General features: G+C 43.6%; 1 protein-coding gene across 1 annotated transcript in view; it reads right to left on the bottom strand.

Annotated features, from left to right (window-relative positions):
* The window catches only part of LOC148018927 (uncharacterized), a 72,933-nt gene that overhangs the window by 37,196 nt on the left and 15,898 nt on the right, over positions 1 to 19,839 (bottom strand). The window contains exons 2-3 of the mRNA XM_087701377.1: positions 9,715 to 9,869; positions 8,749 to 9,474 (exon numbers count right to left, since the gene is read on the bottom strand). Coding sequence (XP_087557503.1) covers positions 8,749 to 9,474; positions 9,715 to 9,869 — 881 coding nt within the window. The remainder of the gene's footprint in view (positions 1 to 8,748; positions 9,475 to 9,714; positions 9,870 to 19,839) is intronic.

Raw genomic sequence — 19,839 nt, 5'->3', positions numbered from 1 at the left:
TCTACGGATCTATGTGGCCCTATGAGGAATGAGTCCTTGCGTGGGAGCTCATACTTCATGCTGATCGTGGATGACTACAGCAAGATGACATGGGCCTACTTTTTGGCATTAAAGTCAGAAGCTTTCTCACACTTCAAGGATTGGCTTCTCTTTGAGGAGAACCGATCAGGCCGGAAATTGAAGACCTTGCGATCCGACAAGGGAGGTGAATTTGTTTCTAATGAGTTTGCTCGGTTTTGTGCAGATAGAGGAATTCACCAGGAGTTTGCCAATACCAACACTCCTCAAGAAAATGGCATTCTTGAACAGAAGAACCGCAGTGTGATCGAGATGGCGCGCACCATGATGGAGCACCGACAGACCCCTCAGGTTCTGTGGGCCGAGGCTGTGGCTACTGCAGTCCACATCCTTAATCGATCCCCTACTTTGGCCGTGGAAGGGATGACCCCGTTTGAGGCTTATTTTGGGACGAAGCCAGATGTTTCTTACTTTCAGGTCTTTGGGTGTGATGCCTATGTTCACATTCCCAAGGCTCACCGTGATAAATTTGAAGCAGCTTCCCGCAAACAGGTATTTGTTGGCTACAGCTCCCAGTCCCAAGGCTACCGACTGTATGATCCCGTCAAGCGGGATGTGTACACTAGCCGCGATGTTCGGTTTGTGGAGGTTCCGGCTACTACAACGGGTGAGGAGCATCCCATTCTTGGAGATCCAGGGGAGAGTTGGGCTCCTTCTACAGTTCCACTAGAGCCCGTGCCTTTTGATTATGATTCTGTTTCTGACACAGAGTCTACGATTCCGCCGGACACCTCTGAGGAGTTACCACCGGTGGATATTCCAGAGTCTTCTGCTGATGGAGAAAGACGAGGGGAGGTTCGGCCTCCTCCTCGCTGGGCCCGTGACACACTCCGTGATTCAGGGATCGAGGGGGTTCCTGAGGAGTGGGGACCGCAGGATGGTCCGCGGCAGTCACGGCGGCACCAGGCCCATTCTTCGGAGCTTGTTTGCTCCAACTATTGTTTGATGACCCGTGTTATGCAAGATTGAGAGCCCACCTCCGTGAAGGAGGCTTTACAGTCCGCACCATGGAAGAAAGCTATGGAAGCCGAGTTGGAGGCTATTGAGAGGAATGGCACTTGGTCACTTATGCCCCGCCCCCCGAATAAGAAGGTGATTGGAGTCAAGTGGGTCTTCAAGACCAATTACCTTAGCGACAGTTCTTTGGATAAGCACAAGGCCCGCCTTGTTGCTAAAGGTTTTGCACAGCGCCCAGGGATTGACTGTCATGATACTTTTGCCCCCACAGCTCGTATGGCGACCATTAGAGCTGTTCTTGCTTTGGCTGGCCATAGGAGATGGCCTACCATTGCATGCAGTCGGACTGCATAGTCGGACTGCCACGTGGCAGTCCGACCCACTGCAGGCAGTCGGCTGCATTTAATGCAGCCGACTAGGCATTTCTGGCGCCCTATTTCCTGGCTGTCTCTGGCTATTTATAGCCGACATTCTCAGCAGTCTGCTACACTTCTCTGCTCGCAGATTACAAACCGGTGACACGCGCAAATTCCGTCTCTGTTCGCAGATTTCAGACAGGAGACAGTGCAGACTGCAGCGGACTTCGAGGTGAACAGCAGGTTGCATCGTCGAGGTGGAGACACGCAGTCCAGCGTACTGCGCCCGTGTATATATCTGCATATCTTTGTATTCAGCACTCTTTATACAGCAGATCTTCATCTTCCGCTGTCTCTTTCTCTCTCTTCTCTCTCTGCGTTCTCTCTCTCTCAGTCCTACGCTTCCGCACCGCTGCACTCTGACACCCACAGCATCAGTGAGGGCACCAAATCAGGCTGATGATGATGGCAACACCACCACGGGGGAGGAGTGTCGGAATTTGCAAGAAGACAAGTGATCAAGTGGGGAGGGGGGCTGCCTATAAATAGGCAAAAGGACAAACCCTAACCCTAACCCTAAAATGGGCGCAAACCCTAAAAATGCCCTAAAATGGGCGCCCCACATCAGTGACCAAAAAAGTGGCCAGACAGCCAGTGGCTGCCCACTAAAAGAGGCCAAAAAGAAATACACATCCTAGGACAGCCAGTCAAGAGTGACTAGCCTCCCCCATCATAACACATGACAGACATGTCAGAGCTCCTAATGTCCTCGTCTGACTCAGACTGAGGCTCACAGGCAGGAGATGACAAGGCATGACAAACATGACTGCTAACAGATCTGTCCCGATTGCATTAATACATGTTCCCAAAAGCATAAACGGGCAAAATTAGCAAAATTTCACAAGATTTTGCAAAAGCCCCAAATTTCTCGGGTCCAAATGTGCACCAATGTCAGCCACTTTGACTCAACTGAACAAAATTTCACCAATATAGTAAAAGCCCCAAATTTTATGGGTCCAATGTTGAGAAATTTCACTCAAATGAGCAAAATTTCAATAATTTTGGCGAAATCCCCAATTGAAATGTGCACAATGTCTGCAATTTCTGACGCAGATGCCTCAATTTTGCATGAACAGTACTCAGTCTGGAGAAGCCCCAAATTTCTGGGCCAAGATGCACAAATCTAACCTTTTGTGCTTGCACGTGCGAATCTTGGTAGTGGAAGAGGAATTTCAAAAAAAAAAAATGAAGAGAGAAAAAAAAGTTGGATGACGGGTTTGTTGACCCGTCAGGGCTGACACCGCCCATTCACGCATGAGGGTCCGGTCAACCACCGCGCTGGAGTCGCCGTGCAGTCGCGTGGTCATCGCTTGGTCACGCCCCGCTGGTCCCGTGACTGGTCGTCCAGCTCATCGCCTGCTCGCCAGGCCATTGCTATGACTGGTCGTCCAGCTTGGCCAGGCCGTTGCTTGCTGGCCCAACCCGTCACACGTTCGTCAACTACTCGTCAACCGGTTTCCTACTCGCCCAGCCAGTCAACTGCTCGCTGACTTACTCGTGCCGGCGCTTCTCCTTGAGAAGCGTGCATTCTTCTAGCTCACTTGTCAAGTGCTGCAACCTGACACTCCTAGGAAACACGTACGCTGTAACCAACGCTCTGATACCAATTTGTCGTGATCAGAGGGCGTGACGATCGAGACACTCAATGCTTGCTAGGAGCAGAGTAGTGGAGAGAGTGAACACGATTTTTTTTTTTTTTGATAGAATGAAGAGTGTCCCTCTTTAGGTTTTTAGATAGATATATGTATATATGAAAGTACAAGTACTAAGGGTGTGTTCACACCTGAGCACATTTAAAAGGCACAAGGGCCTTTATTCCCAACATACTGTACCTTGTAGAATCATAAGGTACCAATTAGTACGGTATTTTATCGTACCGTACCGTATCATACCTTTCGTACTTGACAACCCTGGATGGGAGGACCGATGATGCCAAAAGAGCAACACCCAATGGTCTGACTGCTGCCCATCCACCTGTGCAGAAGTCATAGCACCTGAGTGTCAACCTATAAAAGGGAGGGTGGATGGGAAAGGAAGAGAAGGGTGTCTTTGTCTCCTAGTGGATACAATGAAAGGGGGGAAATCAATAGATGAAGCCGAACCCACAACCTGTCTTTGCCTTCTCTAATGACCAAGGTCTTTAGCTCTCTGAGCTCCTACGCTTTGGTACCATGTTAAGATGTGCGAAGATGCAGAGAAACGGTAGGGTTTACGGGGAGAAGCACGAAGTGTGTATGGCATACATTGAGAGAGAAGAAAAACTCAAAAACACAATAAGAACACGGTGATGATGCATTGAATCATGCTATGAGAAGAAAAGCTCATACAATGGAGCCGAAGCTCAAAAGATAACTGCATTGTCTTGTCTGAATTAGGTGGCAACACCTATAGGGAATCTACACAATGAAGGGAGTGAAACATAATCCTCCATGCAATGAGCTATCCAAAGTAATCATTGGAAGGTAAAGGACAACTATCAAGGGAGTAAACTACAATCCTTTGATGCCATCGAAGATGAGGAAGGTGATCACCGGTACTCTAAAGAGTGAACCGTAGTCCTCAGATGCCGAGAAGATGGCCTGGATGCAAAACGCAAATGCTAAAGATATATGTGACGCCAAGAGTGTGGACGCTAACATCAACTGAGACAACCTTCTATCTACTACATTTGCTCCTTCTAGCTACCACCCAAGCTGTCACCATCCGCCATATGCTACATTTTGCAATTTTCTCTTTCCTCTGCCTGTCCGAGAATTACCTTGTTGTGTTTGTTGCTGCCAGACATCTTGGAGACTACCTTGTTGCATTTGAAGTTCCATCAAGTGTACGGCACACTCTCTAGCTCATTACCTCTACCTTAGTCCTTGAGACATGAGAGTTCGGGATACAATATTCCTTCTCTTCATAGTGTGTTTGGTACATAAGCATTGTATTATATTGATTCATTCATTTTAGATCTTCATTATGTTCACTATCCCTGAGTTACCCCAACTCTAATTGTGTTCTATTTAGCCTCTGCTTTGTCATCCCATTATTTGTATTTCTGCATTAGGGTATTTCTTTACACCACGGGCCCCGTCTCATCCTCTTTGATGACTAGACAGGTTGCGAAGTCTATGGAGATAAATTTGGCACTAGCACCATTATCAAAGATTAATGCATGCTGCTCCTTGATTTTCCCCCAAAGCTTCCTAGCATCATCATAAGGCTGATCATACTGACCACATCACGCACTAAAACTACTGAAGTTTTAGGTCACCGTTAGGGTTTTGCATATGGGACACAAAACTCTCTAGAATAGCTCCCTATTTAATGAAACTTTTGGTAATTTGTTATTTTGGAGTTGTTTTAAAAAGCCAATTAAGATGTGATGAACATTTAGCTCAATACTCCCTCTCAAGCCCAAAACTAAAACCAGAAAGGGACTATAAGAACAACTCAAGCCCAGAGTAACCCTAAGGCATCCCATCCCAAAGCAACGAAGGCATCAAATAAATGGTGTATGTCAACTACTCATTGGCCTACCAAGACTACAAGGGTGATGGTTATCTTACCAAGGGAGTCCAAGTAGTCACCCTAGAGAGCATAGGGCATAGGACAAAGTATAATCGTCTATTGCCCAATGGCCTAGCACATTTTTCAAAGGCAGATGGAACCACAATGAACTATTTTTTTGGTGAGAATAGATACCATGCATGTGAGGAATGTATTTTGGAAAAGATGCATCATTTTGCCTTCAAAAAGTTGCAGCTTATACACTCCGATGTATATGGTCCCATGCGAACACGAGCTCTTGGGGGTCATCTATATTTTGTCACCTTTTTCTTTTTCTTAGGACTGTTCAAAGCACACAGAGAGAGGGAGAGCATAACCATTCTTTTCTTGGCCTCTAAGAGTCTTCCTAGCTTAGTTTTACCACTGTGTTCTGATTTTTAATAAATGCTGATGGCTTCTTATCCTTGATAATTTTTATTTTGAATTTTCCCATGGATTAGATATTGCCTAAATTCTTAGCCTTTAGACTCCAACTTAGTGGAGCTTGTTACTCTTAAATGCATCCCAACATGTATTATCTTCATATATCAATACAAATTTAATCACCTCTTCTAGGGTCTTAGGCACACTATGCTTGACTTTCCTTTTACAAGTATTATCCAGCCCCTGTACAAAACCCCTTGTCTTCTAGAAGTTCTCAATTCCATACTCTACGATGTATCTCAACCCTTTTGCATGACCTTACCCTATTCCAATCCTTCTGATTTCTTCCATTTTATTTTCTACTAAGAAATTCTTCAAGAATATGATTTAAAATGAGCCCAGTATTCAAGAGTTTTATTGATCTCTTTTTTTTACCTGACAATTGCATTTCTATATTGTTCACACAGCCATAGATGTTTCATGTTGCTCCCAAGTAGCAACATAGTCCTCCCAATTTTCCTTTGGTCCTTTCTATTTGAATTTCAGGCTGATCCTTTCCACTTGATGTAGGTTCATCCTACACTTCAAAGAGTTTGTAGGACCTTTTCTTTCTTTTTCCCCTTTGAATCGGAAAAGAAAAAGTAAATTTCACAAGCTGAACAAATGTGCAACTGAACACTTTCCCATTTAATTGTCGCAGCTGTGGATTTTCAGCAAATTGCAAACAAATGTGATTAACATCACTCCACAAATGCTTGATGCTGCTGTTTACAAGTGTTTCCAGTCCATATTGGGTTGCATGCACTTCAAGTTCACACCAGCTTGCTGTTTGTGTTGTAGTAATGGGCAAAGCATGTAGATTTTCTGCATTGATTGTCATGATAGTAGTAAATTCCCTGTCATGCTTGCAGGTACAGCACTTATCCCTGTTCCAGAGCTTGCCACATGTCAAATGATGCAGGTCGATGCTGTTGTAACTGTTGGGACAGGTAGCTTATGTTGCAATGAGAGTACTCTTTTTGCTAGGCCCATGACTAAATATGCTGCCAAAGATGCATTTGATGCATCGGTTGACCACTCTGAAGCAGTCCTGACTCTATTTACTGCAGTCATTGGCTTTTTCTGGATATACTTTTTGATTCACCTCCCAACCTTGGCAGAACACTTTTTGTGATTAATAACATTAATCCTTGGCAAAAGTGTGCGCATGCTTGGCCCTAGCCCCTATTCACTCACATTAATTGGCTTGATCTCCGTACATTAAGTGGCCTAAGCCCTTGATTGCATGTGTCACGTATGCTATTAGTCATGGCTCCCTAACTCCTGTACATGTATATTCTCTGATAGACACACCGTCACGGCTCAATGTATTTCCCTGTAAATGTCTCATTATTTGATGACACTTTAATTTACGTGACAACTATGTACTATGATTTAAATTTGCTTTCAGCTAGAGTCAGCAAGTGTGTTTTTAATCCCATATGTTAGAAATATTTAGAATATTGATAGGATGAATTCTCCTTTGAAAGCGTTATTCTCTTTTAGTTAAAAATAAGAGAGCATTGTCTAATTCTGATAACCATAAGGTATCCAGATCCAATCTTATAGGAATTTGTGGCCATCTGAAATGCTGGATGGAATTGCCATATGAATTTGTGGGCGTATCACATATGAATTGCTGAATGGAATTCCACTGCCAAAGCCCCAATGAAAAGATAGAAACCTTGTTAGAAACCTTGTTTGATAGACATCTTGTCTGTCAGAAAGCTTATCAATTTAGCCCAAGAGAGCAAGAGGAGATAGCTAGGTGACTTCAAGACTATCTTACAAAAGGATTTATTGATCTGTCCCTTTGTGTAGATTAGGAAAGCCTGAATACAGTAGCCTGAAAATCATGGCATTTAGATGGTTACAAGCAACTGGCTCTAATCCTAAACTAAACATGTAGAAAGCCACCTGACTTATCGCTACCTACAAACAATTCTTGGAAGCTTGGAGCGAGGCACAAAGGTATTGGATCAAAGGCTCGGCTTGTGAAGGGCACACAAGGATCGTGTGTCCGTCTACTTCTTCCTTCAAGGACAGACTATGACAAGAAGGTATTGGAGAGATGCGTCAATTACAATCTCTTGAATCTAGCTCTAGCACCAACTCAAAACCCTACATGTTGGGCCATACGAGTGCTCAATGATGGGACATGGAAAATGCTCTAATTCTAGTTTCGCAACTTTCTAAAACGCCATGATTTATTCAATTTGAACATGACATGACACAAGGCATACAAACATAGAAGAGAGATGGACATCAAGCTCAGCACTCCAACCATAGAGCCAAATGGGCTCAGCCTTGAGAGTCACAGAGCAACAACACAATAGACCACACTTCCATCGCAAGGGTCCGTGTCACTACCACCAATCGACACCATCCTAGTATGTGGATGAGACTACTTAAGACCTAAAGGCCAAGAGTGCTGAATACACAACATGTGATAAAGCTAAGCCTCCAAGTCCTTTTACAAGACTGCTTAACCACGATAGCCAACCACGATAGCCCTTCAGAACACATTCACACTTGGATATCCAATGATGTCACACTTTCCAACAAATGATGAACAAACTATTTCATACCTATAGTACGTCATTGGCCAAACATGTGCAGCACCTACACCTTGCCTTACATTTATTAGGACAGAATGTTTGTCATGAAGCAATCCAACAATTGAAATTTTTTTTAACACAAAGTTCTTGTATCTCAGCCATTTGATCTTGACCATAGCACCCAAATAGATCCTAGTCTACTACTTAAACGGCCTACTCTCCAAATCATGTCACAAACGAAATCATTTGTAGCTTTCATTGGTTTCTTTAAGAAACCACTCAAGGACTGCTAAATTTTATATAACTCTTAACACACTGGGTTCATGGAATCCAAAGCAAGAAAAAGAGCATTACTCCTATTGTCTTGGAATGATAAGCTCAATCAATACTTTCAAATATTGAAGTGGCTAATCTATGCACCAATGTTACAATTGTTGATCCAAACAAACCTTACAAGGTCTGCATGGATGCTAGTAATCAAGTCATGTGTGCTGAACGCATGAGAAAGACTTGTTGGCAGTCGCCCATGCATATTTGGGCTAATCAAAAAGCCTCAACATTGGGTGAGGTGTGCACAATGTTCTATATTTTGTTAGGAGGTAAGTGCCACTTTGGATTTAACATAGCAGTTCTACCCAACTTGCTACCGACTCAACTTTAGTCGACAGGATTCTAAATTTCAAACTTAAAACAGATCCTACTCTGTGCATTTTTCTTGTTCCACGTGGTGTTTCGTTTTGAGGAGTTACTAAGATAAAACACTGCAGATGAGCACTATATACCTGTCTTGCCATACTGACAAGATCTTCAGATGTCAGACCCAAATCGTCTTTTGACTCCTCACAAGATTCACAATTGTCATTACTTGCAGGTTCTTCTTCTGATAAATCGCTCTCAACATAACGCCTTGCATTCCTTCCTCTTGGAACATGCTTCACACTCAAACCAGTGTCTGTATCCCTTTCTTTTCTGCCTCTTAATGGCCTTTTTACCACTCTATCTTCTTCAACTACAGTTTCTCCACTGTCCACATCATCTACAGCACTAGATTCTTCCACAAACATCTTTCTTTTCTGGGAAGCAGTGCTCCTAGCTAGTCCATTGTGCTCCTTCAAAGTATTCTTTTTCCCTCTACTTTTGTTGCTCCTTGTAGCTTTGGCAATTTGTGGTACTTCATCTGCTGCTTCATCAGAACCGTGTGGCATACTTCTCTTTGTCTGCTTGTTAGCACCTCTTTTCACTTCTCCATTTTCAGTTGCTGTCTTGGCAGTCTCTGGCCTAGATATCCAGGATGGCAAAACCCTTTTCCTGTTGTTTTCAGTAGCTTGACAGCCTGATGAGGCTGCGGTAGATGTTTCATTGCCAGACGGCTTAGTTGGACTTTGAGAATGGGTGAATGGCTCAGTAGCTTGACTATCTGAAAGAGAAGACTCTCTCGCTTTGTTTTCAGGTGATCTGGATTCAAATTGCACCACTTCATTGTCATGCTGTTTTGAAAGTTTGGCAGCCTGCCATGCCAGATAACAAAATGATTCAGTTTTATCATGAGAAATACTTTCCAAAAACAGTACTGGTATATTTACAAATTAATTCAGGAGAGCTTATTGCCATTGTTTAGGAGGTTAACATGCATAGCAGGTAATATGTGAGAAAAAGACGTCCTTAAACTATATCAACAGAACCATTCTAAAAGAAACTCATAAACTTAGTAACGACAAAACAGAATATTGTTACAAAACTTAACTGACCTCTTCAATACGTAGAATTAGTAGAGCTACAACATGTTTGCATAAGTTTCCTTTAGCTTTTAATGCTGCAGGACAGGAACATTGACAAACGGGCTTAGAAGGGGACTCCACATTTATGCTGATGCTCAGACTGTAGCTATCCTCTGGATTTGAGCCTGCATATGAACAAGCTGAGATTGAGCTTAGGTAAACTATAAAGTCTATCATATCCAGGAAAATAAAAAAAATTTAAAGAATGACAAGCAGTGAATCACTTGAATGCTTGCAGATAAAAAGCCATCCCTATTGCTGTAATCTAGCCTTCTTTAGCGATGACCATAAGGGATGACTACACTAGCCTCTGAAGACATTATGATGATGAAGAGATTGGTGGGTTCACAAAGGCTATGCATATGGAAATGCTCATAAAATAGCTGGTTGTGATGCACCACAAAGGCCTGGTAGTACAGCTGGACTTGGGACCTAGACACCTTAGAATGTGAAGAGATGACATTCACTTTCATTCACTATTGCACATGATTTGATCACTAGATAGATCCTACTTTCTTGATTCTTCATCTTTGTCTCCTTCATCCAAAAAAGGATTCCTTATAGTGGAAGTTCTATCTCTTCTTTTGGGTCCCAAATTGATGCTTCTAAATTCAAATTTGGATTCCTTTTTCTTTTTCTTCAAAAGTTCGTCCAATGGCTTGGTACATGTGAAGACTGACCTCTTTTGAATGTGTAATGCCCACACTAAGGAGTATTATTGACAACCAATTGTAGGACATACATTGTACCCATTGCTAGTGCCTATGTGCTACTCAGCAACCAAAGTCATTAAGCGCATTAACAAATAATTATACTTCATTAATTCCTAATTTTGATCTCCATTTACAGCCCCAAAAGGGCTTTATTTGTATTACTTGACATTTATTACCATGGTAGGACAAAAGCCTAGTTTTTTCCTGTAAATAGGGCTAGGCATTATAGTCCCATACTCTCACTCATTCATTCATTCAGCCAGTCTTCCTCCTCTCTGACTGTTGATCACCTTCACCTCTCCAATGCCTAGTGGATGCTACCCCATAGGAATGGCTTGTTTGCTACCATCCAGAGCTAATTTGCTATTGCCCACCTCAACAAGAGCAGCCACCCTGTCACGAGGACATGAAATTTTATTACTTTGCTTAGCATTTGATTAAAAGTTAAATCAAATGTGCTAATGTAACTTACACATGTGAGGTGCAAGTCAATTATTTCACAGTGTGGGACCTAGGACACCAAGATATTAACTGGTGCCAAAGGCAAAAGTTGTAATAAGTTATGACTAACAAATACTAGGTGGTACCCGATGACAAATTTTGGGCCTAGACCAATTTATTGGCCACTAATGTTAGTGGTGACACTATAAACTAGGCATTAATTAATTAATTAATGCAATCTAAGGGTCAATAACTGATCAAGGATACTTGAAAGGAAAATTGACCTAGCCATTTTAATTATTGGCTAACGAAATTATTTTTTTAAGCATAAGAATAATTATTAAATTACTTTTTAGAATTGATATTTTAAAATTAATTTAATAAGCTGAATAATGTTAGAAAACAGGATTAGAAGGCTACCTCTTGGCAAAACTTGCCCATACAAGTGGGAAAAATGTTTTTAGGGACTAGTAGAAGTCTATTCCAACCATTTGAGAGAGAAGGAGGCTCTTAAAGAGCAAGGAAAGATTGTTGATGTGATATGCAACCACTAGGGTGTTAGAATATCAAGCTCCCATTACTCTTCAGTCAGTCTATCTTTATGTGTGTGACCAACATTAGTTGGATACAGCTGTACACGTGTGTGACATTCAATAAGTCGGTGTAGTCAGTGACTTAACCACAATTAGTCTTGGTTAGTCATACATATGTGTGTAAGTCTCTTTCAGTTAGTATGATGGAAGAATAATGGAAGAAGAACAACAATGAGCCGAGGCTCATCTTCCGCTCCACTCTGTCTCTCTCCCTCTCTTCCAACATGGTATCAGAGCTTGAATGCCTGAAGCTTGAAGGCTTGGTAGTGGCCATTTGACATCAAGACATCAGATTTGAAAAAAATGTCATCAAAGGAGACTGTGCCTGCAGCCCGTTTTTTTGCAGAAGCTATAACTTGCTACAGAAATGGTTTTTGGAGAAACAGCCCACGAGTCCTGACCGTTTCGACGTGGTCTACAACTTTGAAGAAGAAAGTTTTTTCAAATTCCTCATAGATTTTGAGATATTCAGCACAGACCTGTGCAGACTGGCCGTTAACTGCAGTAAATAGCAGGTGATTCCAGGGCACTGGTGGCTTTCATCCTAACAATGTATATGCCCTTATTATCATGCATTTGAGCATGATATTGGAGAATTAAATGCTCAGTTTTGGAGCTTATTTGCAGGCTGGAAACAGTGAACTGATTGCTGTCCTGAATTTGAAAACAATATACCTACAGGGTTGAAGTATCTGTGATGCTTATTTGCTACTGACAAATGCTTGGATCATACCACTTGAGTGGTAGATACTTTTTGGGATATTGTGAGTGCTGAAAGTCCAAAGTTTGGACTGATTTGTTGCTGATTATACCAAGGTATTGACTGGTTATTGTTCGCAGGAATGATACCTATCATCTTCACTTAACATACATGCAATATATTCTGACCGGTTGAACATGTATCAACTCCTGCATAGAGTGGCAACTGAATGAGATGTTTCGGGGCTGTTTTGAGGTCTGAATACTCTTGTTTTAATAGAGAAAATACTATTGGTTATAGCAGTGGGCTGGCTGTATTTGGTATTGCTCCTTGCATACAGTACAAACATTGATACTTATATGGACATAGTTTGTTGCTGGGATGTTTTGCCACTACCATAGAATGTTTTAAGCTGATTTGAGCTTGGTTTATGCTCAGTTGACTGTGTTTTTTCATTGTTGGAATACAGTTTACAACAAGCAGGTTGTCAGGAAAACTATCCTGAATTACAGGAAACTGTCCTGAATAGCACGAAACTGATCTTGAACTGTAGGAAAAGGAGTCAGATACTTACAGGTTATTATACATCACTGAATACCTAAGCTGCAACTATGGCAAATGCTCAGGTGGTGGATCTGGTTCATGGCAATCAAATGATCAGTCAAACAGAGATAAGGACTGTCATTATTGCGGCAAATATGGACACATTGCAGCAAAGGATTGTTACAAGAAGCAGGGAGATATGAAGGCAAAGGGCAAACAACATGGGGACTATGCATCTTCTAGCGGTGCTCATGATGAGCAGGTTGATAGGTTGTTTGCCATACAACATGTCTAAAAATGCATCTAGGCAAAACAGAGATGAGAGATGGTTGTGGGAGCTCTCACTCAACCGCCAAGACCCATGGACTGCTTATTACTTCAAGCATTCCAAGCGAGCTCTAATAGCTACCTCTCACATAGCCGACGCGCCTTCAAACCTACGAATGTAGTGAGCTTATCTCAATGCCAAAATGAGTTGCCTCCTCCTTCACGCACACCAGTAGCTCCACGATCCTTAATGCTAGCTCAAACACCCTCAAGCCTCCTCCATCAAGCTCCATCCACCATGGTCGTGCTTGCGCGAGCAAGGAGAAGAGAGGAGAAGAAGAGAAGTGGAGATGATGAAGAGCTTCACCCTTTTGATCCCTCACTCCCACACACTCACTCCCTCACACTCTCACACTCCCTCCCTCAAGAGCACACATACAAGCAAAGAGAAGGGAAGAAAAAAAGAAGAGAGATCTCTTGTTAGCCACACACCAAAGAAAGAGCTTCCATTCACTTTTTAAACTTTATATATACAAGCCCTAAAATTCCATGGGTGCCCATCCTTTTTACATGGCCGGCCGTGGCCTAGGCCCTTTTTCCCATTGTCCTCCTATCTTCCTAGCTTCCTTCTTACCGCCCATCTACCTTTACAAATTGCACGGGTGAGAGCCCGGCACTTTTAAAATAAAGCTTGGCGCTCTTTTACAAGAGTTTTTAGATTTTTTTGAGGCGCCTTCTCTTTAAAATTGCGCTTTCGCCTCCGCTTAGTCTTTTAAGGGCCGCCTTTGCGCCCTTGCTCTTTTTCTGTTCTTTTTCTGCTTTTTGCTTCATTTTTCCATCATCTTGAACTGAGGTTAACAATGGTACATTAATTCAGGGGCTTCAAATCATATGACACCCCATGGAGAATGGTTTGATGAGATGGTTGCAGGTTCGCATAGACATGTTTGTACTAGAGATAATACCCAACATACTATTCAGCATAAACGAGTTGTTCCGTTGATGCCTGATGGTAAAAAAAAGAGCCTGCATGATGTACTACATGTACCTACAATAACCAAGAATCTTTTGTCAGTTGGACAGATGGCAGAACAGAATCTGCAGGTGAGATTTAATGAAGATGGATGCTTTGTTGAAGAATATGGTAATGGCTGCAAATTGATTACTAGAGGCCGAAGAGATGGCAGAATGTTTACTCTTGATGCGTCAATTCCAAAATTGAAAGCAGCCATGTTTGCACATGATGATGGTGCTATACGGGATGTTGAGATATGGCATAAGTGGATAGACCATGTGAATGTACAAAAGCTGAAATCTATGCAACAGAAGGAGATTGTAATTGGACTGCCTAAGTTCAAGTATCATGACTTTGGACATGTATGTGATGCATGTCAGTTTGGAAAGTGAGCACGGTTTCCATTTATGAGACATGTACGGAATAGCTCACGACCCTTGCAGTTGGTACATTCAAATGTATGGGGTCCGTCTCATAATGCTTCGTTTGGTGGTGCTCGTTACTATGTATCCTTCATTGATGATTTCAACAGGTATACTTGGCTTTACATACTGAAACATAAAGATGATGTGTTTGATGCATTCAAGGACTTCAAGAAGCATGCTGAAAATGAGTTGAGCTGTAAAATTTCATGTCTTAGATCAAATGGAGGTGGAGAATATGTCTCTAATTACCTTGACAAATACCTTGCTAAACATGGGATCAGAAGACAGTTAACTTGCACCTATACACCGCAGCAAAATGGTGTAGCAAAAAGGAAAAATAGTATAACTTGCAGCTATACACCGCAGCAAAATGGTGTATCAGAAAGGAAAAATAGGATACTGATGGAATCGGCAAGAGCTATGCTAAATGAGAAGAGTTTGCCAAATGGTTATTGGGCTGAAGCAGTAGTGACTGCTGTCTATGTACTGAATAGAACCCCTACAGCAGGGATGTATGATGTAACTCCATATGAGAGGTTGTATGGCCATAAGCCTAACATTTCACACTTGAAGGTATATGGCAGCATTGCATATGTGCATGTTCTTGATGAAAAGAGGAAGAAATTGAATCCTAAAGCTGTCAAAAGTGTGTTCCTTGGTTATGCACAAGACTGAAAAGCTTACAAGTGTTATATACCGTCTACACATGAGACATTGATTAGCAGAGATGTTTTTGATGAGCTGGCATCGTGGCATAGTAATCCTGTTGCACTGGCTACTGATGGATCAACTAGTACTAGTAATGCTGAAAATACACCTACAGTGAGTACATCTATGAGTGGTCCTACAAGTGATGAGTCACCTACAATAAGTCCTTGGTTAGGACGCTTACGAAGTCGTACTCTTACGTCCATTGATACTGATATGTCAGTGAGGGGAACATTGGATAAGGGAAAAGAAAATATGCTTGAGGGTGTGATAGGTCCACTTACAGGAGGTTATGAGTCATCTGTTAGCCAGTCATTTCCTGGACAGTGAGTATGGCAGTGCCACGTCAGCAGGTGCCACATCAGCACCTGCAATCGGACAATTTTTACTGCAATCGGCTGCATTTAATACAACCGGCCTGCTGCAGTTATTTCCTATTTTTCGGCTATTTATAGCCGGTTTATGGCACACTCCATTATTCAATGATTTCAAATTCTGATCTTGAGATCTGTTGGCTGAGACAGACTGTGCTCGGGCTGACGGAGATCGAGGTCATCAAATCGGAGACATACGCAGATATTTCCTCTACCCCCTTGTGTATTTCTACGCTCTTATACAACATACTATACCGCAGATTTTCTACGTTTACACTGTCTCCTTCTCTCTCTCTCTCTTCTCTCTGTATTCACTCTCTCTCAGTCTTTGTCCTACAGTTCCGCATCGCTGCACTCTAACATCATCCAGCGGTAAAAATGGACTAACTGAGGGCTGAACCTATCTGAAGAGGAGATTTCAATGCGACACAAGGCTGTGTTTCCAAGATTCGAGGGCAAACAGGAGGGTTGTGCATCAGATCAAGGCTGAAGCGAGTGTGGGCATGCGGGAAAGGAGTCTAATCGGTGAATTTGCTGCAGGTTATTGTTGTTTGAAGGGGAGGAGGACTGCGTTTGAGGCCTTCCATTGCAGATTTTACATTTTCATCGCCTCCGACGAGTGAAGAAGGTTTGGGCAGCGGAGGAATCAGCCCTAGAAGGCTGCGTTTTCACAATCAGAGGGGGCTGATTTTATTGGGACAAACTGAATGCCAGGATTCAATCTTTTCTGTTTCTGTCTTGCACCACAACCGTGATAGCTCACATCGAGCACTTGACGGTGGCTCGTGAGATATGGTTGGAGCTCGACCAGATGTACAACCGGATGACCCTGATGAAGAGGGTTTCTTTGGAGGTGCAGATGCAGACCTTGTCCGTGAATAAGTCTTCTTCTCTTCAAGAACACATCAACAAGCTTCGGCAGCTTCATATGCAGGTTCAAAATGCGGGAAAGCCTATTTCCTCCGAAGACATGGCGATCACTTTACTATCCCAGTTGCCGCCACGATTCGGTACTTTTTATTCCGCTCTTATTGCATCAAGGAGGGAGTCGACTCTTCGGTGGGAAGAGTTGGTTCCTATGGTCTTGGACCAGGAGGAACAATTGAAGGGACAGAATGCTTCCAAATCGGAGCCATTGGTTGGTCAAGCCTCTCAAAAGAAGGGGAAGGACCAAAAGAAGGAGGAGGAGGACAACAAATCCAAGAAGGACAAGGAGAAGGAATCGACTTGCCATATTTGTGGAAAGACCAGTCACTGGAAAAAGGATTGCCCTGACAAAGACAAGAAGGATACCAAGAAGAAGGACACGAAGGATTCTGGAGCGGTGGCTGCACCCTCATCAACTACTTTTCTACACTTAGCAGTCATTGAGGACTCTACACTGAAGACTTTTAATGTTGCGATGACAGCTCCCTAAGCTCGAGAGTGGATTGTGGACAGTGGTGCCTCACGGCACATGACTCCTTCTTCCATTGGTGTTGCCCATTTGCGACCTTCGCATGGGCAGATTCTCATTGGAGAGAGCTCTTCTGTGTCTATTGCTACGTGGGGTGAGATGCAACTTATTCCAGATGGACGTGGTGGTACCCACACCTCTGAGGTGTTGCATGTGCCAGGTTTGGGATATCATTTACTTTCGGTCCGTAAGATTTGTGCTCTTGGCCTCTTGGTGGAGTTTGACAGTGATACTATTCGAGTCCTTGATCTTCTTCTTACTTCCTAGACACAGTCCAAGTTATGGCATGCTCGGTTTGGCCACTTGAACTACGAGTACCTTCGGAAGGCGTCGCGAGGGTCGTTTGTCTGAGGATTGCCGGACATAGTGGTGAACCATCAGCCATATGTCTTCTGCATTCGTGGGAAACTGCATCGGGATGCGATTCCCAACAAAGCTTCTAGGCGGTCTACTTCACCCATGGAGATTGTATCTATGGATCTTTGTGGCCCGATGAGGACCGAGTCCCTGAAGGGCAGCTTGTACTTCATGTTGATCGTAGATGACTACAGCAGGATGACTTGGGCCTATTTCTTGACTTTGAAGTCGGAGGCTTTCTCTCACTTCAAGGATTGGCTTCTCTTTGAGGAGAATCGTTTTGGCCGGCGACTAAAGACCTTGCATTCAGACAAGGGAGGTGAATTTATGTCTAATGAGTTTGCTCGTTTTTGTGCAGATAGGGGCATTCACCAGGAGTTTGCTAACACCAACATTCCCCAAGAGAATGGCATTTTGGAGCGGAAGAACCGAAGTGTGATCGAGATGGCACGCACCATGATGGAGCACCGACAGACACCTCAGTTTCTGTGGGCCGAGGCAGTGGCTACCGCAGTTCACATCCTCAATCGATCTCCCACTTCGGCCGTTGACAAGATGACACCTTTTGAGGCTCACTTCGGGACTAAGCTTGATGTCTCTTATTTCAGGATCTTTGGGTGTAACACTTATGTGCACATTCCGAAGACGCAACGTGATAAGTTCAAGGTGGCTTCTCGACAACAGGTTTTGTTGGCTATAGCTCCTAGTCCCCAGGTTATCATTTGTTTGATCCCGTCGAGCAGGATGTCTACACGAGCCGAGATGTGCGGTTCGTGGAAGTACCGGCCACAGAAGGGGGTGAGGAGCACCCCATCCTTGGAGATCCAAGGGAGAGTTGGGCTCCCGAGACAGTTCCTTTGGAGCTTGAGCCTCTTGATGGAGATTCTTCTACTGATTCAGAATCTTCTCTTCCACCGGCCACCCCCCAGGAGTTTTCGTCGGTGGATGTTCCTGAGTCTTCAACAGATGGAGAGCGACGGGGCGAGGTTTGTCCTCCTCCTCGTTGGGCCCGTGTCACACTCCGAGATTCAAGGATCAAGGGGATCCCTGAGGAGTGGGAACCACAGGATGGACCGCGGAGGTCACGGAGGACCCAAGCACATACTTCAGAACTTGTTTGCTTCAATTATTGTTTGCTGACCCGTTTTATGCACAATCGAGAGCCCACTTCAGTAAAGGAGGCTTTGCAATCTGATCATTGGCAGAACGCCATGGAAGTCGAGTTGGAGGCTATTGAGAGGAATGGCACTTGGTCTCTTGTGCCTCATCCCTCTCACAAGAAGGTGATTGGTGTCAAGTGGGTCTTTAAGACCAAGTACCTTAGCGATGGTTCTTTGGACAAGCACAAGGTTCCCCTTGTTGCTAAAGGTTTTGCTCAGCGCCCAGGCATTGATTTCCATGATACTTTTACCCCCACTGCTCATATGGCGACTATTCGAGTTGTTCTTGCCTTGGCTGGCCATAGGAGATGGCCTGTTTATTAGTTGGATGTAAAGTCGGCCTTTCTTAATGGTGACTTACAAAAGGAGATCTATGTTAAGCAGCCTCCTGGCTTTGCTTCCTCGGATGGGAAAGTTTACAGGTTGAAGAAGGCCTTGTGTGGCCTCAAGCAGGCTCCGCGTGCATGGAATGAGAAGATTGACTCGTTTCTTCAGTCGAAGTTGGGATATCGGCGCTCTAAGGCCGATCCGCAGCTTTACGTGCACACTTCCGAGGTTGGTCGTGTGTTATTTGTGTTATATGTTGATGATTTGATTTTGACAGGGGATCATGCATAGAAGGTCCGAGAGACCAAGATAGCTTTACATCAAGCATTCGAGATGACGGATTTGGGGCTTCTTCATTTCTTCTCGGGTCACGAGATTTATCAATCTCAAAGGGGGATTTTCATCTCTCAACAGAGGTACATTCAGGAGCTCTTGGTGACTTTTGAGATGGAGACTTGTCGGCCCATTACTACTCCTATGGATCCGAATTGGAAGGCCACTTCACACTCAAATTCTCCCGTGATGGATGCTTCACGCTACTGTCAGTTGATTGGATCCTTGATTTGGCTTCTCAACACTTGTCTTGATCTTTGTTTTGCTATGGGTCTTTTAGCAGGGTTCATGATGGAACCCAAACAGGTGTATTGGCAGGCTGCCCTGAGGATTCTTCGATATTTGAGGGGGACCTCTGACTTAGGGATTGCTTATCCCGCAAGTACAAATGCTTCAAATCTGGTTCTTGCAAGTTGGAGTGACTCGGATTGGGCTGACAATGTGGACCACCAACGACCTACTACAAGCTATTGTTTTACCTTGGGTACAGGTGTTATCTCTTGGAGTAGCAAGAAAGCATCTTCCACCACATGTGAGGTTGTGTGGCTTCGAAGATTGTTGGAGGAGCTTGGCTACCCCCAGACTCATCCTACTCTATTGTGGTGCGACAATGAGAGTTGCATTGCCTTGATACGAAATCCTGTATTCCATGCCCGGACGAAGCACATTGAGATCCAGTATCA

Source organism: Lygodium microphyllum, chromosome 20 (assembly GCF_053477565.2).
Source record: "Lygodium microphyllum isolate KBCC chromosome 20, Lygodium_microphyllum_v1.1.10, whole genome shotgun sequence".
Lineage (NCBI taxonomy): Eukaryota > Viridiplantae > Streptophyta > Polypodiopsida > Schizaeales > Lygodiaceae > Lygodium > Lygodium microphyllum.
The sequence above is the reverse complement of the archived record's forward strand: the minus strand, read 5'-3'. Positions and strand labels throughout refer to the sequence as shown.